Below are 27313 nucleotides of genomic sequence, written 5' to 3'. Positions count from 1 at the left end.
GGAACCACCTTACCGCAGAAGTTGCCGGCACTGAAAATTACGAGCAGTTCCGCGTAGCACTAGCTAACATTGTATATTCAGGCGCTGTTTAATGTTCATGTAATCAACTGTATTTTTCTCTCAGTTTTAGTATATTTACCATTCCCCCTGTGTAATGCCACTAGCCCGTTGTGCTCTAAGCGGTGCGGGCCGGGCTCTATTATTTTACTTTCCTTTTAGACTAGCCCACCCTAACATCTGTGTAATGCCACTGGCCTTGAGGGGTAAATAAATAAATAAACAAACAGAGTAATATGCAAGCCTCTCACACAACATTCACTAATATTTCTTTCTTTCTGTAATAACAATTTGTAGACAGCCTAAAGGCTCATATTTCACTGACGTGAAGGTTCATTTTTCAGTCACAGTTCCATACTGTAGAGCGCAGGATAGCGCTTGTGCTGCATAGTTATTCTTCTGTGTGTGTCATTGTAGGCGCTATTGTTTGTTTTCTCAAGTACTATGCACCGTGTATCCCAAACTGAAGTTCTTCTAAATCTTCTTTGATATTAGCAGTTGCAAATTCAAGCCTTCTGCAGGATTTGAAGGAGGCCCAAGGAGACGAGGACTAATTTTAGGCATATGCAAATGTAAACAGCTAATCTATCTGTACTATTGTAACTTGCATTCTCTTTTTTGCTTTATGTGCTGTTCTTATATTTCGTGCCATAATGCTGAATGTCGTGATTTTTGTATGTATTATAGTGTATATTGATACTGTATGTCTGCTGTCAAAGTGTTTTCTTTTTCTTTACTGTAATGCGCGATTGTAATGTTTATCTCTTATATTGTTTGGTGTACTTTCCATGTTCTTTTAAAGTACCAACTTGTTTTTCCTACGTTCAAAACTGTCATCTAATGGTCCCCTGGGCCTTGTCAAGCTGTGTGCACAGCTTTTAGCCCAGGGTGACCAGCCAGATTTTTCTGGTAAATAAGGTGCATTGACTGATTTATTAATTCATTGATATGCAACTTACAAATGATTGGAAATGAGGGGAACATGTGCACAGGGCGGAAAGCGCGTGGTCTGCCAGGAAACACTGAGGTGGCCCCGAGAAGGGCCTTTAGTAAGGACGACATCCGTTTTGTGCCTCTTCACTAAGCAGCGACGACACGGCGTGCGCAGTCCTCGTTTTGCACGAGCTGTCGAAGCAATCCTTGTTAAAAAAAAAAACACGAGGGAACAAAGTCGTGCTGTGTATGCAGATGCGATCGCCTCGTGGTTCCATTCACGGCGAACAACCATCCGGCAAGCCTGGCTCTTTCGACGGATTCAGGAAACGACTGAAAAGAACAAAAGTAAGGAGCGAAGAAAGGTGCACTGCTTACAGGTTAGAACACAAAAACAAAGCTAGGCGCTGCACTCGGTTAACCCATTCAACGAGGCGTGGCGTGAGCTTTAAATCCGATTTCGACAAGGCGTGAGAAGTCGCTAAAGAAGCAAAGGCAGACTGCACTGAATGAATGATATAGATAGACTAAGCGCAAGTCATAACTTCTCTAAAGCCACACTGCACTCGTTTAACCCTGCAACGAGGCCTAGCGCGGGTTCTGATGTCTGGCGCCGATTTCGGCAAAGAGAGGGAACACGGCCGCGAGATTGATGCCCGCAATCTTCCAGGAAGCAATGAAGCGGCCCTGAAAAGGGCCGTTTGGAGCAGCTCTTCAACGTCAACCTACAGCGGCGTGGCGGCGAGCAGTAGGCCCAGCGTCCGCGGCGAACAATGACATCGGCTTCCGAGAAGCATATCCAGGGAACGACGCTGCAAAAAAAAAAAAAAGTTTCGTTACAAGCACCGCAATTTGGTGAGTCCTCAATGCACGAGAAAACTTGCGACAATGTAGTTCAGTCCTTACCTCAGGGTTGAGAATGCGCACCCCCGACAAGCGCGTCAGCGTAGCTGTCAAACGGCGGTCCTCAAAGCGCGCCTGATGCGGATCCTTGTAGTGCCGCGGCAAAAACTTTAAATACGAGCACGACACTAGCCACGTGCTCCTGGGGAAACGGCGAAAGCCGCAAGCAAAAACTGCACAGAAATTTCAGCTCGCTGTCGCCGCCGAGCGCACCACGCACGAACGCCATAGCTGCACACGCCTCGAAACGAGCGCGCCGAGGATCACGAAACGAATGCGGCATGCCCGCTCACCACGCACGCGCGGCGCGGCGGGTGCACCTAGCGATTCCCCAGGCGCTCTAGGGAGAGGTCGAGAAAGGCGCGCTGACGCCACGTCCGGTTGAGAACCAGGGCGAAGTCAAAAAACGTCACGGAGAAGCGCATCCCATCGACCAATCAGCGTTTCCAGCCTGCCGTCCCGCAAACGCTTCTCCATGATCGCCACCAACGCAAGGTTTGCGTTTTGAGCGTGCAGGTTACGCTGAGACAACGTGTTTTCGGTAAATTTGTTACTTCACGATTTCGTTACTAACAGAAGTGATACAGGCGCAAACCATTCGCCAAGATGTCTGGCGCAAACACTGGCGAGAAGGAAAAGAAGCGGAAAGAGAGCATCGTCGACCTTTCCAAGTACTTGGACAAAGCCATTCGCGTCAAGTTCCAGGGCGGGCGGGAAGCCACCGGCATCCTCAAGGGATACGACCCGCTACTGAACCTGGTCATCGATAATGCCACCGAGTTCCTGCGAGACCCTGACGACCCTTACAAGCTCACGGACGACACGAGGACTCTGGGACTCGTCGTGTGTCGTGGTACGGCTGTCGTAGTGATCTGCCCTGTGGACGGCATGGAATCCATACCCAACCCGTTCGTCCAGCACGAAGGCTAGCCGGACATCTCCCATGCTGAGTGTACATTTCAAGTTTGTTTTCATTGGATGTGATTCCTGTGTTGTGTTTGTTTGCGCCTTCATGCGTCTATGTGTGAATAAATAATCGCACACAAACTGCTGCTCAAACGTCCGGTCGCATGGTGTTTTGGCGTTTCTGCGATCTCCCGGTTGTGTTAGACCTGATTTGGCGTTCTAAGTACAACTGCGCAGAGTATGCAATACTTGATTACTAGTGAGCATGCTTAGCTGGCGTTCGCGGTTCAAAGTAGCGGAGATATTGGTACAGCGAACGGTGGTGGAACGCCACCGGACTTGGATCGGGCTTTGATTGGGCCGTTAAGCGCGCCAAATGCTACCAAATGCTACCAAATGCGCCAATATGCTACCAAATGCTCCCTGCAGGACCTCTGGGCGGGTACTAAACGCGTATGCAGCATTTTTATACTTTGCAGTCATTCTTTTGCAACCGGTGTACGAATATTTACTTCGCTGACTATTACAAGCATGGGCTGAAAGTATAAAGGTGGAATACCATTTTGTTCACGGGAGCTGTGCACGTTTCATTAGGGTCTGTAGTACGTGCAGCAGCACAGTCTACTCGGGCGAAAGGGAAAGTATGTGGTGCTGTTGTGAAGCATGCAGCACTGTGGGTTATGGTATGAAGTGCCGAGAAGCATTTGGAAAGGAGCGATGGTGCTAGGGGTTACCTTGGGGAAAGTAGTTATGTGCCTAAGGTCGTAAGCACAAACAGCACTAGAAACACAAGAAAGTGATTGGGAGGCTAGCATTACATGCTCGTGGCACAACCACAAATGAGGCAGTGCAGGAGGGCATGAGCTAGATATCGTCTGAAGCCCAAGAAATGCGGAGTGAAATGTGAGGAATGGGTTTAGGAAATGCATGGAAAATGGGCAGCTAAAGTGCTGTGAAGATGTTTGTATGGGTTGAGCATTGCCTCGCAGAAGAAAAGTAGCTGGAAAAGTAAATATGAGTACAAAGGATTCCAGAACGGGGCAATAGCGAACATTGCATGGAGGGTCCAAACACACAAAGGGTACGAAATGGGTAAATTCAATGCAAAGAAGCTGGCTGTAAACCTATAGTTAGGGGAAAAGAAATCAAAGGAGCCACTCCAACTCAAAAAGCAGTGCCTTGTTTGAAGTGAGATGAGGTTGCTTCAGAACACACAGCTACAAAAGGAAATGTGCCAAAAGGGATCATTCATGTAGCATGTATGGCTAGGTCAGAGTCTCTGGAGCACTAGGGTTCATGGCTAGTGAAAGAGCGTGTCTATGGTAGTGGTCAATAAAAAACTGCGTTGATGGCTTAAAAGCACGGTAGTGACAAGGATTCGTTTTTAGAAGTCAGATTCAGTACAGCCTAAAAGTTATTGGAATTCATATTTGAAAAAGGGTGAATTCCATGATAGCACTTATTAGGGTGAAGAAAATGGTTTCAAATCAATAATCTTCAGCCCGGTAGTTCCCGCCACTGGCAAGGGGATGCTCCTAACGTCCATCCACCGTTCAACTTTGCTCAGTTGCTTCTGTACCTCATTACTTTTCAAGAATATTAGCATTCCTTACCTTTTTAACTCAACGGGCAAATTAATTTTGTTGGCAAACAACCTGTGGGTTGCACCATGTGGCTGAATGTCACCGCACAACAAGCACCTCATAGTCTTTATTTTGCGCAAAACAACCACACCACTCCAAAGCAAGCAACTTCTCAAGAGTTCAAGAGACGACGTGACGCAAAACATACGTTTGGACGAAACTTGTATATTGGCCCTGCGAAAACAGCAGGACGGCATGTTTCAGACGGTCCTTCGAAGTTCCCAACAAGAAAATACAGCACAAGAAAGAAGCACTGCTGAAGACGTGTCCTTGAAATAAAACACCACAGGTTCTCGGGAAGCAGTACTTTACAACAAGTAGCGCTGCCATTCTACAAACATACAACTGCACATTCAAGCCTTGAAGGGAAAAGACGAGTTGTACAAACACAGAAATGGGGGGGATACGGGAAGGCACAGTCAGTTAGTTAGGCACTTCAATAATTTCACTGCACGCACAGCACATTCACACAGTCACCTCCATTGGCGTTAATCAGATCGACTTGTCTTGGCTAAAATGTCAAAAACTCAGCGGAGCACACTACGCAGTGACAACGGACGAAAAATATGTGCACTTTACAAGAAATTTCACCACCCATTAAGCACCAGAACAAAAGCTGCCATCTCTGAAAAGCAGTCATGAAAACTGCACCCATTTTTATTCCTCCATGTCTAATAACATGGCACCAATTAAGGGGCTTGACAGACCAATAGGTACAGCTTTTCTGATTCAATGAATTTCAGTGTTTTACACGACTTTTTAAATAAAGCACATTCTGTATGTGCTTGCTCTGTAGAGCAGTTCACCAGAGGCAACAAAAACCTGGTTGCCTATGAAACAAAAAAAAATTAGGGGGGCACTTTGACTGTCTAAAGTGCGTAGAGGCGAAAGTGTTTTCCGCACCCCTTTGACTGCGTCTGTGGCACTGGATAACCTCACACATAATTACTAATTAATGGCTAATTACTAAATACTAATTAAGTGAAAGAATAAAGGGAGGCCATAATGAAGAAAATGAAAATTGTATTTGAGGAAAGGAAATTACACAGTAACTGTCTCACATATCTCTGTGGACACCCGTCAAAAGCATGACACCTCTGCTGACAAGCTTCTGCTGACAGCCTTCTGTCCACAACGATGAGGCATTAAAGGCTTCCCCCTTAAAAAAGTCTAGCTCGTCAAATTTGTAAAAATTGGCCTTAAAAACATAGATGCACTAAAGTTAACAAATATATAAATTAAATAAAATGCTTCATGCTAGCACGGCAACAGCTGCGCTCTAGATGGCACACCTAGGCGCCACTGCTAGTGCAAGTACACAGGAAAACAGCTGCACACAACCTACATAAGTTAACCGCAAACAAACTTCTGTACAGTCATCTGTAGCACAAAGGCTATATAATGCCGGTAAGTCGTCACAAAGGAAGTGTTAAGGTGAACGGCACGAAACAACATGCCGGCTGAGCCTGTTGCAAACAAGCGGCACAACAGAGTCTCTGGACAACCAAAACGGGAAGCAACCTGTCCAAAACGTAAGCCACAAAAAATTGCTCATTGCCAAACACATCAACTTGCATATATGCATTGTGTATATATAATATATATATATAATATAAAACTGGACGACAGGGATAGTAAAACATGCTCACCTACGTAAATAGAGTGAAAAAAAAAACGAAAATAAAATATTTTCTAACTATAGTAGTAAGAGCCCTAGCTAGCACAAACTCTTGTTAATACCACTTTGGCATCGGCTCCGCCCAACCCCTCCCGCCCCCACCCACTCCACTGCACCCTCACCGACCCTAAATGGAATGCATTCTATCCCGCCATGTCCTCACAAAGGAACTAAGACAGGACATTGCTTAATTTTTTTCCCCAGGCATCATCAACAGAGAGTCCCTGGCCACTGTGACACGTATGCCAGCTTCTTCCCCTCTTCATTACACGACAACACTCCAAGTGACGAATAGAAAATAAATAAAGCTGCCACCTTTCACAGCTAACACATCGTAGTACTCAATTCACCGAAAACAGCAAGCTCCTAACGCGTGTCAATGGCGTCGCAACCATCTGTCCCTTCTAGAGGTCGAGCCTCCTCAGGTCGTGAGCACTCCGTAGTTGCAGCGCCACAGAAACTGGTCACCTTGCCTGTGCTCAGATGTTAAATGAGCCCGTTAAGTACCGGTCCACCACATACTTAAAAACCTTGCCCCTGAAGCAGACACACACATCGCGCAGTTTTCCATCAGCAGCGGATGCAGCGGCAAGTGGTACAACGTGCCCGAAATGTTGTGCTCTAGTTGCCTCGAGTGCCCGACATTGTGCTTTAAAATTGCGTTCAAACGAAACGATATAATTGACATTTCGAACACCAGAGCAACATTCTCCAGATGTGTCAGTGAAAATACGAAGAGTCCTTCCTTGGCTGCAGGACAGTTGCCTTAAAATATGGCGAGAAATTCGCTCGCCTTCACCCTTGGAACATTTCCTGCACCTCGAAACGGCACAGCCAACAATTATTTGTGTGCACTAAACCGCTGAACATAGTGCGTGGCGGCTGGCAACTACAACATGACTTCTGGACAGCATGGACAAGAGAGTGTCTCCTCCTGAGCAGAAACGGTACGACGGCTTGAGACTTTTTCCACTGGACCACAGGTTTAAAGAACAACGCGGTCTACTTCTGCAGTCTATCCACTGGACAGAAAGAGAGGGCACCAAAGAGGTTCCTGGCAGATAACTTGCCCCGCCAGGTCTGCATCTGTGCAAGTCCGTGTTGCAAACGACGATTGTAATGTAGTACTCTTCGACGACCTATAGCACATCTTCAGAGCTCTGAACCGAGGAGCACCAGGGGTCGCAATGACGACAGGAGGCATTTACCGTCGTCACGACCTGTCGTTTACCGAGAAGGACCACACCATTGCCACAAGTAGGTACCATATGGCAGAAAGGTCCCTTGTCGTCTTCATGGTAGCAGAGTTGTAGTGACAGATCTTTGCAAGACGCGTCCACAAGCCGGGAGGTCTTCCTTCTGGGACATTGTAGACAGAGGTTGCCAGCGCAGCGCGCATGACCTCTTTGATCATCGCGGCAGCCCAGCAACCCTGACTCGTGAGTTGACCGTCAAAGCGCAGCCGCAGCTCCGCATTCAGTAGTCCCTACGCTGGTGGCTGCCGTAGCCGAAGAACGGCAGCGAAGAGTGGTGGGGACTGCCTCTCTGCTGTTGCTGCTGCTGCTGTTGTGCCGAGCCACTCTGCTGAGAGGGGCCGCGGCGTGGCGTGCCCGTATGCCTCCGCAGGTGCGACCGCTCACGGTCCATCTCCAAGTCCTCCAGCCTCTGCGTCAGTGCCAGCTTCTGGTGAATGGCCATGCGCAGCAGGGAGTTGAGTGTCTTGCGCTCGTCCTCCGTGGCCGCCAGCTGGCGCTGCAGGTCATCGAGCTGCGCAACATATTCCTCGCAGCGTGCGGCAAACATGGCACGCAGCGAGGCGAATGTCGCGGCGTCTTCCTTGAGGGACTTGAGCTCGTGCCTGAGCTTGGTCATTGTTTCACTGACGACCGCCTTCTCGGTTTCGTACTTGGACTTGAGGTTAGTGAGTGCCACCTCCGCGGTGCGCTTGTTGGCTTTGAGCACGGCGCGAAGCGTGGCAATCTGCTCCCGTTTCGTGGACAGCAGTGACTTGAGCTTGATGACCTGCTCCTGGAGCTCTTCCTCCTCTGCGGTTCCGGCGATGCCATCGCCGATGGGGGGCGCGCGGTTACGGCCCATCTCCATGGTCGTCTCGACGGCGACGCGCAGGTGGCGCACTTGATCACGGAGCGTCTCGCCCAGCGTCACACACTGCGATGGGTCCACAGCGTTTTCTCGAAGAAGCGCCTGGCGAAACAGCTCGGTCTTGAGCTTCTCGATCGGAGAGCTATCAGTCGGGGCCTTCTCTGAAGAGGGGGCATCCTCGGTGGTTGCTGCACAAAAGGAGAGAGTCCAAGCTACAGTAAACTGAAGTTACTAAACCTCGCATACCTCAAAATATTATCAGCTAAGCAGAAAATTTTTTAAGTCACTCAAGAGGCATCAGGTCTGCCACTGCTTATCTCGAAAGCTTTCCATGATGAAATTTGGGTATCTCTAAATATGGCCTGGAGATCTAGTAAGAAAAGATATTGGCCAGTGGTTTGCACAGCCTGCAGGTCAAGCCTCGAACTATGCTGCGAACCAATGAAAGCATATCACGAGGCTCTGTGCCGCTCTGTGCTTAGTGTGATTCCGGCACACACAGCTGGCACCAACAGGTCCTCACAACGCTGCTTGTTTTGAAGACACGAGAATCCATGGTGATGACTCAAGGCGAAATTAATGCCTGTTTTGCAGGGCAATGGCCACTGGCCTGGTCAGGAGAAGGGACACGAGAGAAGGACTGCAAGCCTCTGATCCCTTAACTCCAACTCCATGGATAGTGGCATCATTTGAAGCGCAGTGGCGGTGGCAACTGATGCTGCCACCGTTGCATGCATTATCAATGCAAGAGTGCTTGCTGTTAGCTGCGTTTACTGCGCTGCAGCGCTGCTACAAGGCAAAGTGCCTAAGGCAAAGCACACTACCAAAACAAAAAGTGGCATTTTGTTCCCTTTTTAGCACTCACATTTCAAAGATTTTTTTCAGTTTAGAACAAAACAAAAAAGAAATGGGACCATGTTAAGCACCACCAAAAGTTATCTAGCATTTCCTTGCAGATGCTCCCCATAGAACTCAAGAACTACCGCAGCAGTAGACTAGTGGTTTGAGCATCCGCTTCGCATGCAGGAGGTCCTAGGTTCGATCCCCAGTGCCGCAGGGTACCACCGTTCATACAATCGGTGCAAGCCTTCCCCTGGCCTTATGCCCGACTTATCTGGGGTGAAATGCCTAGGAAATGGGTCTTTGACCCCAGCTAGTGTTAAGAAAAGTACCTTGTGCCATAGTGACCTTCACCCAAAGATACCCATGCACCATAACAATTCGTCACCATCACCATTACTCAACAACTAACCACCAAATCCTTCATGTATCCAACCAATCAGGGTGCTTTGATGGGTTTACTCATCCCTGAACTTCCCCTGCAGTTTCATAAGGGGCACAACCCAATACTAGCCCACTGCAGATGGGCTGCTCATACCCGGGCTTTTGCACCAGAGCAGCAGCCTCTTGAGATCTCTTTAAATGGGCTCTGAAATGGGCTATCAAGAAATATGCAGTATTCCCGGGATGTTAAAGAATGACGTCTCACAAACATCCTCCAGCAAGAGCTTTTAAAATTCGTTTTGTAAGCTGGATTATCTGTAGTCAAAATTTCAATTTAGTGTGTTTGCGCCCTTCCCTCTCCTCTCATCACATTATGTATGGAAAGACTGGCACTTCTCTGATGGTTTGGTTTGGTTTGGTTTATGGGGTTTAACGTCCCAAAGCGACTGAGGCTATGAGAGACGCCGTAGTGGAGGGCTCCGGAAATTTCGACCGCCTGGGGTTCTTTAACGTGCACTGACATCGCACAGTACACGGGCCTCTAGAATTTCTCCCCCAAAGAAATTCAAACACCGTGGCCGGGATCGAACCCACAACTTTCAGGCAGCAGCCGAGCACCATAACCACTGAGCCACCATGGTGGCACTTCTCTGATGGTGGCTTAGGAATCCCCCAGGAGATAAGCCTCCTTACCCACCACCCACCAGAGTTACGCTGCTGATTGGCCGCGACCACGGCAGCTACGTGACGCATGAAACAATCTAACAAATAACCACCTCTGAACAGAATTACATAGCAGTATGCGATAGAAGAGGGTGCGAGCATGAAAAAGTCATCAGAAAGGAGCCACCAGGTTTCGCGCATGATTGTGGTTTCTCGGCTCTGCTTTGAAGTGTATTATTCGGCTCTGGTTTTTTTTTGCTTAGATGCAAGAGGAGGTTAGAACATCGGTGGAAGAGAATGAGACAGTGGATCTCTCAGACCGAGATGGAAATTGGCATTATAGTTATCAGCAAGGCGGCAACAGTCACCGCCCTCATCCAAAGAGGAAACAAAGGGGAATACATCAGCAAGCCCTCGCGTTTGGCACCAGGTGTACCCATGCATTTCAAGTTCCGCACACGCCACCGGGGAAGAGATGAAGCTGGCATCTTTCAAAGCGCTTATCAACTCACCCTGGCCTTCACCGTCTTCGGTGACCCGGGAACCCTTGGCATGGTCAAGTACGACGCGGCTCGGGGTCTCCCCGTTCACTGTGCACACATGGTGGTACAGCTGTGCCAGGTCATCTGAAACTGCCAACAGCTCCTCCTAAAATGGAAAAAAAATTAAATAATGAGCAAGATCCGATGTTGAAAGCAAAGTGCACCACTTTTGCACAAAATTTAGCACCTGGTGAGTTAATGACATCCTGGCTGAAATCAAGAAAAGGAAATGGACATGGGCAGAGCATGTGCAGAGAAAACCGGTGGTCCTGCAGGGTAATCAAGTGGATCCAGAGAGAAGACAAATGTAGGAGGAGGTGGCAGAGGGTCAGGTGAGATCGAAAAGTGTGAGTAGACATAGTGGCCACAGTTGGCACAGAACCAGGTGAAATGGGGATAAATGGGAAAAGCCGCCTTTGTCCTGCGGTAGGCATGATTTGGATGATGATGACTACACTTGGAGCATCATAACAACGAGCAAAGGCATTTCACCTAAAATTGTAAAATGGATGGCACACCAGACAAAAACTTGCAGCACATAAAATGCACAGTTGCGAATGTTCCTGTTGAACTTCACTGCTGCGGTACCTCTAAGCACGATGATCACAAAGTATGTATTGAACAAATGCACTACTACAAGCATCATGGAATGCTGAACAGGAAAATTCCCACTTAACATAAACTGTCTTCAGCGAAAGTTGGCTGCTAATCTACCCGCTGCTGTGTTTTCATGTGCAGCGATTTCCCAGTTGCTACGCTCTTATGATCCAGTCCCATCCATGCTCCACCAATGCAATACAGACTCATCTGTTAAGTTGCAACAGTGACAGCACTGCCGCATGCTAAACAATGAATGGCACCTCGTGAAAGTGTGTGCTGGCATTTTGGCGGCCCAAGTTCAGCATGCAAGGAATGGCTATGCGAGACCAGCCAAAGTGCAACTTGGCCACCACTGTGCTTGGTAGCTTCAGGTGTATTTTAAGGGGGGACACTGGTCTTGAAAAAAAAATTTTTATTAATGAAGTCACAGTTACGAAATCTTCAGGGAATATGTATTTTTGTGTGCTGATTCTAAATGTGTCATTTAATTTCATGTAAAACAATTCCTTGAGCACTTATGCAATTTTTATGCTAGTATTTTGTGGAGAGTTTTGAAGAAAATTTGCTGCACGAAACTCACTGAAATATATGCCATTAGGTTCTCTTGACACCAAGGAATACAATAAGGGTGAAATTGTCTTCCTGCCTATCATAGAACTCGAGTTATAGAGTTTTGAAGTTTTCGCTTCAGAAATGAGAAGGAAAGTGTGTATTTCTGTTTCTGAAGTGGTAGCTTCAGTACCCTATTACTCTAGTTCTATGAGAGCCAGGATGATAATTTCACCCTGATTGTATTCCTTGGTGTCAAGAGAACCCAATGGCATACATTTCAGCGAGTTTCCTGCAGCAAATTTTCTTCTAAACTCTCCGCAAAACACTTGCATAAAATGTGCATAAGTGCTCAAGGAATTGTTTGACACGAAATTAAGTGACATATCTAGAATCAGCGCACAAAAATGCACGTGCCCTGAAAATTTCATAACTATGACTAAATTAATAAAATTTTCTTTTCAAGACCAGTGTCCCCCCTTAAGGCTTCTGGTGCATTAAATCCTCACTGACACAGCCGAGCAAAGTTATGTACGGGTGGCGTGAATCCTGTTGTGCCTGCTGGTGAAGTTCCATCACCGGTGAGGCGAGAGTGCAAATGACCGACGGCATGAAAACAAAGCTATGCCGCAGAAAATAGCGCGGGCAGCACTGTAAGAGATACAGCTCCGCAAGTTGGCTCGGAGGCATGTTTTCATCATCCACATTTGCCTTGTCGCCTGCAGCTTAAAAGCGAAAGCTCTAGGTTCCGGTAGATGCGGATTGCGCAGGATTAAAGCGACCGCTGCGAAAACAGAGCGCAAGTGCCCGAATTTTGCCCGCTTCACATAGCCTCCCTTTGTGCTGCTGCATCCCTTCCGCCAACAGCGGCCCACGCAGAGAGAGAGCCACCACAGTGCGCCTATATTCTGTGCATGTGAATGATCACTAGAGAAACGTGCTGCCCTTAACAGAAGTAAAATAAGTTTTTAAAAAACGGTAAGCTACAATGTACAGTTTTTTCACGCGCGCATCCTGGCTACAATGTTTACCGGCTGGTACATTTTTCTTTTTCCCGTCATCCCATGACAACCGTAACATCGGGGTTCTACTGTATATGTACAGTCTTTGCCAAAAATAACCCGGCACAGGTGGCTTGTTTCTTAGCCGCGTAGCGAAGCACTCATGGCAGCCCTTAAGCCCTGATTCTGTGTAAAGAAAGGTGAGCCCTTGCCCTCATGTTCTGACACCTCTCGGTCTTTAGGGGTGCCTTGAAGGCTCCATTATGCGGTTGAGAAGCAAGAACCTGTTGCTCGGTTACTTTTGGCAAAGGGGGTACATAAGCATATCTATAACAATACAGATATAAAACAAAACAACTTGCCATGACTAAAATCTACCATTTATGTTCATGCTATGTTTATGCTGAGCTCGTCTTGTTTCCAGCCTGTTAAAGGCACTTTTAATGCCAACCCTGGAAAAAGTGAATCAGAGTTTGCCCGTTCCTTGCGGACAAGTGCTGCATGCAAGCTCATACATGCTAAATAAACGCTGTATATTGGCCCCTCTCGTGCCCCAAGTGTAGCGACAAAGCCTAAGAATGGAATAGTACAAACACACAACAGAAGAAAAAGAGTAAAAGTGGACACAGAAAACTGACCTGCGTGGCTCCAAGCCTGGTTCGCGTTTCATCCGTGAATTCGCTGACGACGCTAAGGTCTTCCTTGATCTCCGCCATAAGCTGCTCGTAATCTTGAACCTGCACACATACAAACAATTGCCAGTGAATCCATTTGTTCTACACATTAACCCATTTGTAAGTATGAATGGTTCATCTTGTGAATTTCTTCATGAGAAGACTCACAAGCACCACTGACCATAGAAACAAGACAATCATACAAATGGATGCCACATTTACAGCGATATAGGCCAATCCTGTTTCTGATCATCTTTTTTTACCATGCATGCAGTTATTAACATTCCATTACAATCAAGTGCACTGGATTAAAAGTGTTTACATTGCTATGATTTGTGCATTTAGACTGTATCTGCAGCTACCCTTTGTCCACCATGTTTTATACACCAGATCTCCTGGATGGTCCCTTAATCATGGCATATCCTCCTATAGTAATAGTTAATCTATGAACTCAAACATTATAAATTGAAAGGCCTGCCCGAAATACACCCAAGTCAAATTGTAAATGCCACTAACGTCATTACCATAAACTTTATTTTCTGTATTTATGAGTGGCTTTTCGTATGGTCACACTTTGGCTGTAGTAGTTATGCTTCCAAGGTTATGCTCTACTGCCCTCAATACAAGACCTGATTCTGCTTTTAGCTGTTCGCTTGCACGGCTTCAATATACTGCTGAGTCCATGCTGTTTGAACTAAGAGTACACAAGAATAAAAAAAGAGCGGAAGGATATGGCCTAGTTGGTGTTGGTCCATAGTGGATAACTGCGCGGCTTGAAGACACAAAAGATTATTAGCACACGAAAGTTAAGCAAATGACACACAGCAGATGAAGCAGTAGCTTGTCTGTGTTATTCATCCAAACCTTAGTGAGTTAATATACTACTCCTTGTTTGTGCCTTCAAATAGCAAATTTGTCTATCTCAGTAAAAACTTGTTAAGCAAGGAACTGGAAAAAATGTTCGAATTAAGGAATGACCCTTAGAAGAGTAACAAAAACCGCTTGCATCACGGCAAATTTATCTGGTGAAAGAACAGGCAATGGTTATTCTACAGGCTTTCTGTTCGCCATCACGCCTGCTGTTGCTCGCATGTCAGAAGAGCACGGTATTCAGGTTTGAGGAGGCTCATCCGGACTATCACTTGCTATGCTGGTCGTACCTGGACACGGCCCCCCTTTGGGAGCCCGTTCAAATTAACCGGTGCAACACCCGTAGCATCTAAATTTGCGAGCATGCAATGTGACAGAACTACATGGGCATTGGGCAGAAGAGTACTGGCAGTTTGAATTAACGGAGTTTGAAATAACGAGCTTTTACAGCAGTGCAGTAACAGTTGTCCATCTTGACAAAACAATCAAAGCTAAAACAATAAAGTTGCAGTGAGTGTCCCGACGTGGTCGCACCTTGTTTTTGAGGTTAGCAATCTCATCGCGGAGCTTGCCGCTGGCGACGGAGTCAGTCTCGCCATCCACGCCGTCGACCATGCCGTCCAACTCTGCCTGAAGCTGGGCAATCTGCTGCAGGGCCTTGCGGTAGCGTTGCTCGTGCTTGTCCAGCAGCTTCTGCAGTCGGCTCACATCGTCCATGTCCTGGGGCGGGGAGAGCAGAGAGCCACAAGATGCAAACCAAAGCGTGACACCCGAGAATGCAGCCTTCAACACCAACCTTCTCATTTTTTTTTTTTTTTATTAAACTTCTTCGACCTGTTAGTAATGCTTTCAAACTTGACTGCACAAAATTTCAGCACTACATCTGCAGAACTTTCCTCTACATAATTCTTTCCTCTTCCACACTCTGTAAAATGCCTGAACACTGGATAAAATGTTATAGAAGACTGGTTCAACATTCACTGCATTTCTGAATGCATGCTACGCATGATGATATTCTTTCATCATCATCATCATCATCAGCCTGACTACACCCACTGCAGGGCAAAGGCCTCTCCCATGTCTCTCCAATTAGCCCTGTCCTTCGCAAGCCGCGGCCACCATATTCCCGCAAACTTCTTAATCTCATCCGCCCACCTAACTTTCTGCCGCCCCCTGCTACGCTTGCCTTCTCTTGGAATCCACTCCGTTACCCTTCAGGACCAGCGGTTACCTTGCCTTCGGATTAAGTGCCCTGCCCAAGCCCACTTCAGTGTGGCTTGAATAGAAACTTTCTCGCTCAAGAAAAGGGGGAGGGGTTGTTGCTTGTCCTCCCCAATTTTCTTAAATCTGCCCTTGGCATCTGACATACTACACCAGTCCCCGCAGTTAAATGCTCTTTCAGGATGCCAGGACTGCCAAGAAGAGATAGGAAGCTTGGGAAAGGAAGATGGAAGCCAACGAAGGGCAACTCTAAAACAAACAAGCCTAGCCACCCTTTTGTGGTAGTTTGCCACAGCGATGCTTCACAGAGAGTCGTGGTCAAGGCCGCCGGCAGGGGGAACTCACATTTTCGCCGCACTCGGCAGCCACTTCTTCGCCGTGCAGGGCGATCAGCGCTCGGATGGGGCCGATGAGCCTGGCTATCGCCAGCCTCTGGTCTCCACCAGGCATCGACCGCAGTTTCTCCAGCTGCTGTTGGGCATCCTCCAGGCACCCAGACAGGTGGCCTTTCTCCGTCTCCAGCTGCGTTTCGACAAACGATTCCACAAACGCTTCACGTCAAGTAAAGTTGTAGTAGTTATCTGTTCAATAAACAGCAAAGGGAAGCACAGCCCTCAAGTTTTTCAGTAATACCATGGTCGTTCAGTGTCCCAGTCAAGAGCAAAGGAGCAGCAGGGGTTGTGTAACGTCAGCAGGACAGCTGAGCGGACGATACCTCAACTGGTGCGAGCTCTGTACGCATGCTCGTAACCTCAGCCTTTTCACCACTGCAGTCCCTTATGGGATGCTTAACAACCGTGATACATTTTACCTACACCATCCACACCAAAACTGCCTAACCTATTGCTGGCACCCCAACAGTGGCCAGCAGGTAAGGGGCGAAGAAGGAAGGAGGGCATTGAAGAGAAAGTAAAGGAGTACAACGAGAAAGTAATGATAGACGGCACGATAAAAATGTGGTCAAAAATGACACGAATGTCAGTCCAGTGGAAATAAGTGTAAGCATGAAACAGTTTACAGCAAGTAGAAAGAGAACTTGGGCTGATGTCGTTAACAAATTTTTATCACAACTAAGGTGGCTGCACCATCCTGTGGCTTCACCATCAAACTAACTATGCCCTGCATCTCTCGTTTGGCACCACCAGCCAGAAACTTCTTTAGCACAGGCGATTCAAACTCTGGTGATTTGAGTCGACAGCTAGATTCTGACAGTCACACAGGTTTAAATGGATCAGAATGCATATTAAGTTGAAAAGGTTCAGCTGAGAAATGGTTGAATGAAACAACATTGCTTACAGCTCCAGGATAACTGATGCAAGAACACAGCAGCACTAATAAAATCTGATGCTTTGCAGCAAAAAGAAAAAATCTGAAATATTTCAAAACAAAAAAAATAAAATAAAATAACTGCACATGATTGCATATCTCTGCAGTAGTCACCATGCATGGCATAAACACCCATAAAATGGGGTGTCAGTGTTGTGCACGGAAAGAAATATGCTTTTTAACCGCATGCTGGCTTCGTGGCAGAGGCATCATGGTTAAATTATAGAGACTAGTTACGAAAAGCACTTGAACATTAAAATGAGCGAAAACTGCAAACAAGGACAATGTGAACATCGGTTTTTGATGAGCTAAGAGAAATGCTGTGTCTCCCCCACCTTCGACTAAAATTCAACAAGATGCTTTCGCCCATCTCCGCTGAATCAAAAAGTAAACCTTCTCTTGAAAACCAATGGGTGAACCAGGAACGAACACACTAGCAGGAAAGCACACTAGAAATACTCTTTCGTGCAAGTCTCTTTCTCTCTTGTGCCCCATTTTGGCCCATTCCAACTTTCGAACATGTTTTGCAAATAATTCTAACAATATCCTTACAATAGTAGTGATTATGCACAAAGTTGACACCAAGTTTTACGAAAAAGGAAGCAGCTGATGCATACACTGGTTTCTAACCAGAACAGAATAGTAACGACGGTGTTTAAAACTTAATAGGGGTTGTGCTCAACACAAACACTGACCTGCTCGAGCTGCTTCTCAAGCTTTCTGATCTCGGTGAGATGGAGCTCGCTGAAAAGGTCACCCACAGTGGACGGTCGGCATGTGCTGGCGCCTTCTCCCTCTAGTCATGCACACAGAATGGAAGAAAACGGGATAAGAAGGGTTGACAGCAAACATTACTGTACAGTACGGTCCACTGTTAAAGGGAACATGCGATCGCGTGGTTCCCGCGCTTCGCGAAGCGCTGCCACCCAGAACGTACGAGAATTGACGGCACAACATGCATGCACAATAAGCATGGCGGCTGGTCTTTCCGCGAATCCGCCTGATGCCGTCCATTCTCGCCGCATCTAGGCAACAGGGCTTCGCGAAGCGCGGAGGCCATGCGATCGCATGTTCCCTTTAACAGTGGACCGTACTGTACAAACAGCCTTCTGTAATTGGCCAGTAACCTTAACAATTTTTGACTGTGAACGTAAAGGTTAGTGTCACTCGATTGAGAAAACAAAAAAGAGATCCTTTATTTTTTTTTTTCGTAACATAAATGCAGACTTGAATAGACACTAGCTACCACCAGACTGGAGCTGAGCCCTTCAACATATACAAGGAACACCCTGCTAACCATAGTTACTGGTCATTGTCATTACATAGTATGATCTTTGGCCAAAAACTCTCAGGTTGATGAAATGAAGATCAATTCTGGTTTTGTTAAAAAAACAGGCAGTAAATTTTTTTACAACAGTGAGATACATTCACTAATTGACACCCAAAGCAAACAGAAAAATAATACTTGCCATACATAACAGTGAACTCGTATGCCTGAACAATTCTGAAATGACAACTGTTATCTTGTTTTCACAACATGGTTGGGTTCATAGCGGTTTAACCCCCCAAAGCGACTCAGGCTATGAGGGACGCCGTAGTTAAAGGCTCCGGAATTTCAACCACCTGGGTTTCTTTGACGTCAAGTGGTCGAAATTCCGGAGTCCTCCACTACGGCATCCCTCACAGCCTGAGTCACTTTGGGACGTTAAACCCTTACAAACCAAACCATCTTTGTGAAGAGAGGATAACAGTTGTAATTTCAGAGTTGCTCAAGCATGCAAGTTCACTGTTACATATTACACGCATTATTTTTCTGTTTGCTCTGGGTAGCTGTCCCCTTCTAATGGCATTAACGCAACAGTTCCTGTGTGTGTCTATGTAATTAGTCTGCATAATTAGTACGGAACACTTCTAGCAGCACAATTCCCTCTCAGAGCATAATGTTCGTTATAAGCCCATCGTCGTGCCGTAAACCACTTTCTGTCGTTCAGTGCAGCTGTAAATGAGGTCACGTTGATCACAAAACTCACTCGGCTCCATGGGCTGGTTGATGAAGTCCGCCTCAATCTGCTTGAGCACAGGTGCACCAGAGTCGCCATCCTCGTCTTCAACGCGGTTGTTCTCATCCTGACCAGCATCTGCACGATGCGCAGAGAGGAAAAAATGGGCTTCCTTAAATACGTCTCATTAACACCACCAAATGATCGAAGAAAAGAGTGCTTCTTAGGTACTAAAAATTAAAAAGCATTGCTTATTGCTTAGAAAGATGTTGATATCGCTGTCACATCATCAAGGACCACGCACATCCAGAGAGTTTCCAGCTGCTTCCGGAATGAAACTGACGTGGATACATTTTGGCAGTCTGTGTGCTCTTTTAAAAAGTAAGCATGGTGTATACAGCAATATAACATAATATATATTACGAGCACATCACAGGTGACGCAGAAAAACTGACAATTTCATGCAAGCCTTCACACATAACTCATACAGGAGAACACACAATTCAGCTATTGGCTACTTACGCCAATGAAAATAGCAAACGTTTAATAAAATTGTCTGAGAGACTGCTAAATGTACACCGACTACAACAATGACAATCTAACATGATTAGATTTCATTCCATAGAGTGAGAGCACCTGGTTCAAGAAGAGAAAGAGGTTCCATGCAAAAAATCTGGAGGTATAATAAGCTACGAATCAATCTGTTGAGTAATTTGTGCAGCCATCCCATCACAATAGTCAATAAGCGCATTGGATTGTTTCTTATTTTATTTATTTCTACAGAAGCTGCTGAGTTGAGCTTCAAGCACTGTAACACAATTAGCTTCACATCACTTTTGCATTAAACCAGAGACAAACTAGCTCGAAGAGCAGAAGTCCAGTGAACCCAATGCCAGGGTACAACTCATGGTTACCCTTTTAGCAATATGCATCCACAAACAAGCTACCAACTATTCCGACGTGGTTGACAATGCAAGCTGACCCTACAAAGTTCATGCAACAACAAGGCTGCTGGCAATAAAACATCAAAAGACACATATGAAGTCCTAAAGCTGATCTTTTCTACAATTAGTGAGTGCTCTTATTCAAAGCTGAGCATCTATTCACCTTACTTCCATAATTATTAAAAGGGTGAAGGTGCTGCTTAGATTCAAAGCTAACTCAATGTTTCAAAAACTTTATCTTGCTATTAAAAGCTCTGTTTTGAAACTAGTCGCAGGCAGAGCTTGGAACTTGCTGATGTTTGATGCGAAAAAATATTGTAACGCCAAACTTTAGTAGCCCACAGCAGAATATGCAAAGTCCTATTCAGGTTTTTCTCATAGCACACCTGCAAGCCGGCTTCTAACACCAAAAAGCTTATTTTTGCCAGCATACAGTAGACAACAAGAAATAAACAATGTAGAATATAAATTTCAAACGACGTAAGCCGCAACACTCATACAGCTTCTGAATTTATGTTCTGAGCAAGTGAGAAAAACAATGAACAACTTTGCACACGTGTTAATCACAAAGTAATACGGAAAAGTTCTAGCAACCTTCAGCAAAATGGCAAGTGAAGGTCGGGACAGCTGATACAAGCAAGCGGGAAAAGCAGATATATCTGAAGCAAGTAAGCAGCGCTTGAAAGGGAAGCCGACAATGAAGCTTGATAAGCATTCTGCGCAGTTGGTGTTTGAGGATAAGAGTGGACAGAGATAAAGCAGAGCACTGGAACGGAGAATGCTCAGACTGCCCGGACACACCGCTCTGAGGTAAGACCTCTTTTGCTGCCGTCTTCACGCGAAAGCTGCGAAATTCAAAACCCTGGACCCAGATTAGCTTCATGCAATCACCAGCAGAGCTTTCAAGTCCAAAGAACCGTAGAAAAAGCACGTTATAAATTTTTATTAGCAAGAACCTGTTTGAGAAGTAAGAGCTGTACTATTCTACAGTCATGAATAAGAGTGGCCAGTGTACGAAATTCCTTCATTGCAGACTTGACGATCCTGGTGTAGCAGCATCAGGGCCAAATACACAAAAGGTAAATGTGGTTCGCTGAACAAGTGAGTACCCCACCTTTCAATGAGTGAAAGTAGCTGAAGTGCAATGAAAGTGCATGTAGTCATGAAAAATTTTTCGCAATCCGTAACAATTACAAAACTAAGAATGATTCACATCTGGTACAAATGAACTAAAGTAGTGTTCTTCTACCATGGGACAGAACAACAGTGGTTTCGTGCATTTGTGGTATGTGTGCTTTCTACTGGCAGGTCACGTGGCTAACCTTGACAGGAGAACACTGGTGTTTCCGTGAAGAGACGACGTGACATACTAGCATTAAATCACTGAAAATTGGTTCCCAGTGCTACCTTCTAGCCGGAGTGACGTGATATTTGGTCCTCCAATGAAACAGCCATTCAGTTAATCAGTGGAAGTTACCAAATGGCTCAGTCTCTGAATAAATTACTACATAAGAACTTATGATATGTTAGAGGCCATGTTAGCTACCTAACCACACCATATAATCCTTGTTTCCAAAGCTCCATTACAAAGCAGGAAATGGATTCCACCGAAGTGGAAACAGAATTGTTCACTCATGTACTTTCTTTTGCAGTTAAAAAAAGTCGCAGAAAATGAAAAATGAAGACAACAAAGCTGACTTATCCATAACAGCTGGCCGCCTGGACAACATACAGTTCAACAGGCTCAATACAATCTTTATCACAAGAAAAATAAACCGATGATAATTCTTCACAATGTGTCGTTTCCAAATTAACCGCTTGTCTCTCTTTTTGATTATCCGAGTTACTGAACCACTGATAACTAACGACGACGAATTAAAATGGGTATAAACTTAACAAGTTGCTTAGTAACACAAACAGCGGCTGCAGCAGGCATATCCAGTTGGCAACTCACCAAGAGGCTGTGCCTCTTGCAGCTAAGGAGCAATCATGACAAGAACGTGCAACGAGAAACTTGCTTTATTTTGCATCACATGCAAGAAAATGACAAAACGTCTACCGCGTTCACTAAAAATGCTGCTTAGCAGCTTCGAGAAAGCTTTGTGCGCAACAACAAGCAATGACCAACGTAAAATGAAATCAAGCAATGACCAACGTAAAATGAAATGGCACTCACTAGTATAAAGAAAATGCCCTCGTGAGGTGGCCATGCTCAGACACACAAATGCGAACTCTGCAAACAAATACCCTGCTTCCTGGCAAAATGGCAATGCACCTTCCCACATAGGAGCCAAAAGGCTAAGCCTAACAGGCTGTACCTTATTTCTGCACAGACCTGCACTGTCTTATACAAGGGATAAAAATATTTCAGTACAAAAGCATCATGTCCTTATCACATACGCACCAAACAAAGTACAGTTCTTACAAAGCTCACTAAGCAGCGACTAAAAGTCGCATATGAAAGCACAGTGTGCAGTAGGCTTGTCTAAGCCATGCAAGTGGCATACTGCAGACTCATTCTTATCATTACCCGACTCAGCTGGATACCTGGAATGCAGAACAAAGGCCTCTCACAATGCTCTCAATATCCCCACGCAGTGCCGGCTGTGGTCATCCCTATCCCAGCAAACTGCCTTATCTCTTGCACGCTGCAGCAGAACAACACCTGACTGCAGCTGCCTTTCAGAAACAACACTCGAGCAAGAATGCTGCTGGATCGACACACAAGACGTTATGCAAACGACAGCTTGGAAAGCTGGAGCCGTTACACTACGGAACTGAAATGTTATGTTTGGCACTGAATTCCCCGACACCATGGGACCCCTGTACCATCAACCTGCTAGCAGTTGAAAAGACTTAGCATGTGCACAGCACAAAACTTGCATACACCCAGACAAACAGGGGGCACCTTGTACAAGGCAGTGACCAAACATGAACTGTGTATTTATGTGACAGTTGTTAAAATGCTAGGGAATATCACAATGCCATGTGCAGTTATATAGTGCTCTCAAATGCAAGACTTGGGAATGGGTAAAGCCAATAAAATGGAAAAATAATGAAATGTTTCAGCTCTTGGAGCTAGACTTCACAACCTCCAGAGGGTATGTACACAAATATATATATATATATATATATATATATATATATATATATATATATATATACACAAAGCATCACTGACTCCATATGGAAACTAGTGTAAGACAAAATAAGGTAAACAATACTAACACTTCGAAACAAAAATGACACCCTTCTCAACAAAAAGAAGAAACAATAATGCCACAACCAAAACACCATAAAAGCTGTCATTTGTGCCTTGCAAAAAATGTGGGCATATATATATATACTATATCACAGCTAACTGCAACAAAACAGACAAAACTCAAACAAAGACTGCACGGGCTCAAACTAAAAAGTAAACTCACTAACATGATGAAAAATATAGATAAAATCAAGCCAGTGTGCTATGATAAGATAGCACCCCAGCCAGCACGAGCTGCATGTATACAATAAAATATCATACAACTGCAGACTCCTTTTAAGACAAACTCTGTCAAGCCCCATTTTCTGATAAGCTGAGCAGTTAGATGACCTTTGTTCAGTTTTGGTCAAATGTTTAGGGGAAACCCCCAAGGTGGAGTAGATTTGTAATAAGGGAGTAATTACTCATTGGCATCCACCCGAGCGCAGCCATACGGCTACAAAGGAAACCCCGGACCAGGACGAATTTTTCTTTAACTACGAAGTTTCTGAGAAAGCTGTTTAGCTTTCCTTTGTAGCCGTGTGGCTGCGCTCGGGTGGATGCCAATGAGTAATTACTCCCTTATTACTTTGTTCAGTTTCCCATGAAAGCAATGCAAAAAGAATATCGTGAATATAAACTACACAACTTCCTGTGAATGCACTATGTAAAGAAAGAAGAGAGAACACGAGGAGATTTATGAGAAAGGCAAGAGCATAATTCAAAAGTTTTCTGCAAGCTTGTAAGGGCAGTTGATAATTACTGTTGCCCTCTTGTGAGGGATGCAGTTTGACCAATTTTGTTCTCCTTGAACACGGGGTTTGAAATACGTCTTTCCTTAACCGTAGGCACATGTAACTTTTTGTCGTAGAAAAGGCTAAGCCTAGAAATGATTGCTGGACCGCAAGGATTAATGGAAATAGTTCAGAGCACTTTATATGATTCCCTGCAAACACTTTCTGATCTATGCTCGTGTCATTCCTGGTTCACTCTGATGTAGGCACTTGGTACCGACATGTTCTCATTGTACCTAAGACCCCTAACTTTCTGCAGCAGAAAATTTTTAATTCTGTGAACTGAGAACGAAAAATCCGCGAAATTCCATAGGAAACGTCAGGTATTGCTCCAGAATGCATCTCGCGCTACATTCAGAAGCAAGGTATAAATACAATAACAATTTTCTATTTTACGAGATTTTCAAGGTAGCTAAAGCAAACTTTGCCGCTTTGCTTTAGAGCCAGTAAAAGAAGCCAACTTTTTAATGTCCTTGGGACAAAATCTGAGCGTGCAGGCACATAGACACGAGAAGGAGGCCATGGATATGGAAAGAAGGTGGTGCGAGTCTTTGAGAAGAAGAAGGCACTAAAAGGAGTTGAGTCACTAGAGAAAACAAAGAGGCAAATGGAAGCATGACTCACAATCCTACAAAAAAAAAATGCTTAAATCCCCAATTTCTCACAGAATCGCGGGAAACCAGAGACCTTAATCATGCTTGCATGTCGCCAGACGGAATAAGCTGAACAAATTTTCAAAGTCCTAGTATGTCTGTCTTGAAGGGAGTCTACAGCATTACCGACAGTTGATACAGCAAGGTACAAGATTTATAGGGGCAACGCGACATTTCTTTCGTAGCCAATTACAATTGTTCAAATGGTGCATACAGATTTAATTTACCCCACTGCTGTTGTCAGAACTTTGTGCAGTGGCATCAACTAGGAAAAGAGCATTTCTGGAGCATATTAAGATACCATTCAATATGCCAATTAGCCATTTTCACAGATAATGAGGCACTGTCACGTCCCACCATATATGAAAACAAAGAATCAGAACAACATGCTCTGTCAGTCACAGGGCCCCTTTAAATTATCCACCAGCTTTCAAAACATACCGTACAAAAAACCTACGACCAGCTACAGCTGTTCCGTTGGCATATGAAAAGGCCTGCATTTATCTCCTGACAGCATTAACGAATTCCCCGCAAACATGCATTGCTTCCTCATGCCCAAGCACCACAGAAACACAGCGCTTTGCATTCTACTTCTCTGACCAACGCATCTGGCACCAACACTTGCCTGGTTCATCCAGGAGAAATGAAAAATGGCCGCCAAGTGAGGAGCTAACTGCATGAGAGCAAGCTTATTCAGTTAACTCCACTAGTGATAGTTACTGCTAACAGCCTGTCCAGAAATTCTACTTGAAAACGGGACAGGCTTACGCAAGCAGAAAACTATGCATTTGATAGCTACCAAAGAACATATATAGGCGGAGATAAGTGTTTCAGCCCAACTAGCACCCTCTGCATTGTGGATACTGCCTCGGATGGCCCCTAGAAAGAATGCTTAAATTCAATTAACAGTGATCGGCTCTAAATTGAAACAGTTGTCGGCGAGCAATTATAGTTATGGACACTCCCAATATAAAGTGCACAAAGGGAAGGTGGGGGTTCAGGCACGCATGGATTTAGTTTCTCAGGAAGCCCAAAAAGTATTCCAAGGAATTCAAGAGTTCTGCAGAACCCAATCTGAGAACCTCTGTTTTAGGCACGATGCTACATGGTGGCATTGGTGTAGGTAAGCTGCTTCGCCGTGCTTTTTTATGGCCAGATTTATGAGGACAGCCATTTCCCATTCCTACATGGATGAAAATTGGGCACGTGTTGATGCCAGGCATTATTCTATGCTAAACGAACTCCAAAACAACATTCCTGTGCGGGGCTTAAGTGCAAATGACCCAAGGATATCATCGCCAGCGGCTATATCCTCAAAGCTGTCAACTGTCAGGTCACAGTACACAGCTAGCCCAAAGCCTACAGCAGTAAACTGCGCTCCCCTGTGGGCTCAAATAAAAAACAGAAGTTTGTGCAGCAAGTGGCTAATAAAGCATTCAAGTTAAAATATCACAGAGCGGCACTACCACACATCTCACGGCGCGAAGACATAGTCCACCATGGCGCATGAGATCCTGCACACCGCCTTGCGGCCTCTGCAGTGCCAGGAATGCTGCTTTGTACTCTCGGAAACGGTACTCGCCGAGCAACTGCTAACTGCTCGCGACCGCGGCAGGTAAGTGCCTATGACACTACCTTCCACTGAGGCACCTCCTGGCCAGTCAAACTCTGGAAAGCTTTCGTGATACAGTATGGGAGAGATGGAAGACACGGAGCTACAGCGGCTACCTTCGAAGAGGCGCTTCTGTAAGCCTTCACTCTGACTGCTCTCTGCGACAAAGCCTTCGTCACTGTGCGTGTCATCTTTCTTCGCGTGAGTAAGCTGAATTTGCTGTTTGCTGCGAGGTGTTTCAGACGCGTTGCCGTCAACTTTTTTCAAGCTGGGTTCACGACTGCAATCTGATTTATCACTGCCTGACATTTTGGTCTTGCAGGCATTATTCTCTGTACGAACTATGTCGAAACTCAAACTCTCACCAGAGAGTTCGGGGTCAGACTGTTCACACTCGGCCTGTGAAAAAGAAGGATCCTTGTGCGACTGCAGCTTTGACTTGTGCGCAAAGAACTCAACGCTTTGATCATGTGCAGGTTGTGCAGCTTTGGAAGGTAAATGTGCGGCATTGTTCCCATTACTGTGATTACCTTGAGTACAATCAACACTATTTGCTTCACAAGCGCTTGTCATTTGCCCACGTCGATTTGCGTTCTGAGATAACAGCTTGGAAGCTAACCTGGAATGATGCCTTCCTTGTGGACAGTCACAGGTTTGAACATTGCGGCTAAAAGTTGTGCATTCACATGAGTGGCTGGAAATGGGACTTTGATCATGGAGGCAGCAAGATGAACTTCGCAACTGACCACAAACTGGCACGTGTATGCCGCGTTCATTGCAAAGTGATGATCCGCAAGCAAGGTGCACAATGCCTCTAGATGAAGAGCAAGGAAAGGGTCTCCCGTGGTCTTCGCCGGAACCGCGGTGGGTCCTACTGCGGCAAGCAGTGTGTGTAGTATGATGGAAATGCTGAGGAGACATGTCCCGGTCGACTCCAGAGTCCACGGACGAGTTGGTATCCCAGGAGGTGCATGGAGCGATGCCTACAGTGCTGGAAACGCAGCCACCGCATGCAGAGGTGGCAGCCGAGCAAAGCTGAACACCACGACAACCACAGGACAAGACAGCACACGGCGACAGTGATCCGGGCGGCAACACCACACCACCACAACCCACAGCACAACCAGACACCTCAGCACGCGACTTGACGCCGCGTTTCTTAGGCTTCGAAGACTG

The 27313-nt window shown here is 45.7% G+C and overlaps 2 protein-coding genes and 1 long non-coding RNA gene across 3 annotated transcripts in view; 2 read left to right on the top strand and 1 right to left on the bottom strand.

Moving 5' to 3' along the window:
- Positions 1-2332: 2332 nt before the first annotated feature.
- Positions 2333-2952, top strand: LSm7 (U6 snRNA-associated Sm-like protein LSm7). Its single transcript, XM_089552411.1, has one exon. The coding sequence runs from the start codon at positions 2500-2502 to the stop codon at positions 2821-2823; it is 324 nt and encodes a 107-aa protein (XP_089408537.1). The 5' UTR covers positions 2333-2499; the 3' UTR covers positions 2824-2952.
- Positions 2953-4493: 1541 nt separating this feature from the next.
- Positions 4494-27313, bottom strand: part of BicD (Microtubule-associated protein Bicaudal D) — a 30045-nt gene continuing 7225 nt past the window's right edge. The window contains exons 5-11 of the mRNA XM_089552410.1: positions 18924-19031; positions 17589-17689; positions 15913-16089; positions 14881-15066; positions 13441-13539; positions 10623-10758; positions 4494-8411 (exon numbers count right to left, since the gene is read on the bottom strand). Of these exons, the coding sequence (XP_089408536.1) occupies positions 7597-8411; positions 10623-10758; positions 13441-13539; positions 14881-15066; positions 15913-16089; positions 17589-17689; positions 18924-19031 (1622 nt within the window). The 3' untranslated portion in view covers positions 4494-7596. The remainder of the gene's footprint in view (positions 8412-10622; positions 10759-13440; positions 13540-14880; positions 15067-15912; positions 16090-17588; positions 17690-18923; positions 19032-27313) is intronic.
- LOC149335848 (uncharacterized) lies at positions 20450-21651 on the top strand. Its single transcript, XR_016284114.1, has 3 exons — positions 20450-20647; positions 20871-20938; positions 21490-21651. It is a non-coding gene; the product is annotated as an uncharacterized LOC149335848 (long non-coding RNA).

This window comes from Amblyomma mixtum, chromosome 7 (genome assembly GCF_055824585.1).
Source record: "Amblyomma mixtum isolate Tamu chromosome 7, ASM5582458v1, whole genome shotgun sequence".
Lineage (NCBI taxonomy): Eukaryota > Metazoa > Arthropoda > Arachnida > Ixodida > Ixodidae > Amblyomma > Amblyomma mixtum.
This window is presented reverse-complemented; position numbering and strand designations above follow the sequence as displayed.

What these genes read in the sequence shown, in the direction of transcription:
- LSm7 (XM_089552411.1), top strand. Translation starts at nt 2,500, where the DNA reads ATGTCTGGCGCAAACACTGGCGAGAAGGAAAAGAAGCGGAAAGAGAGC.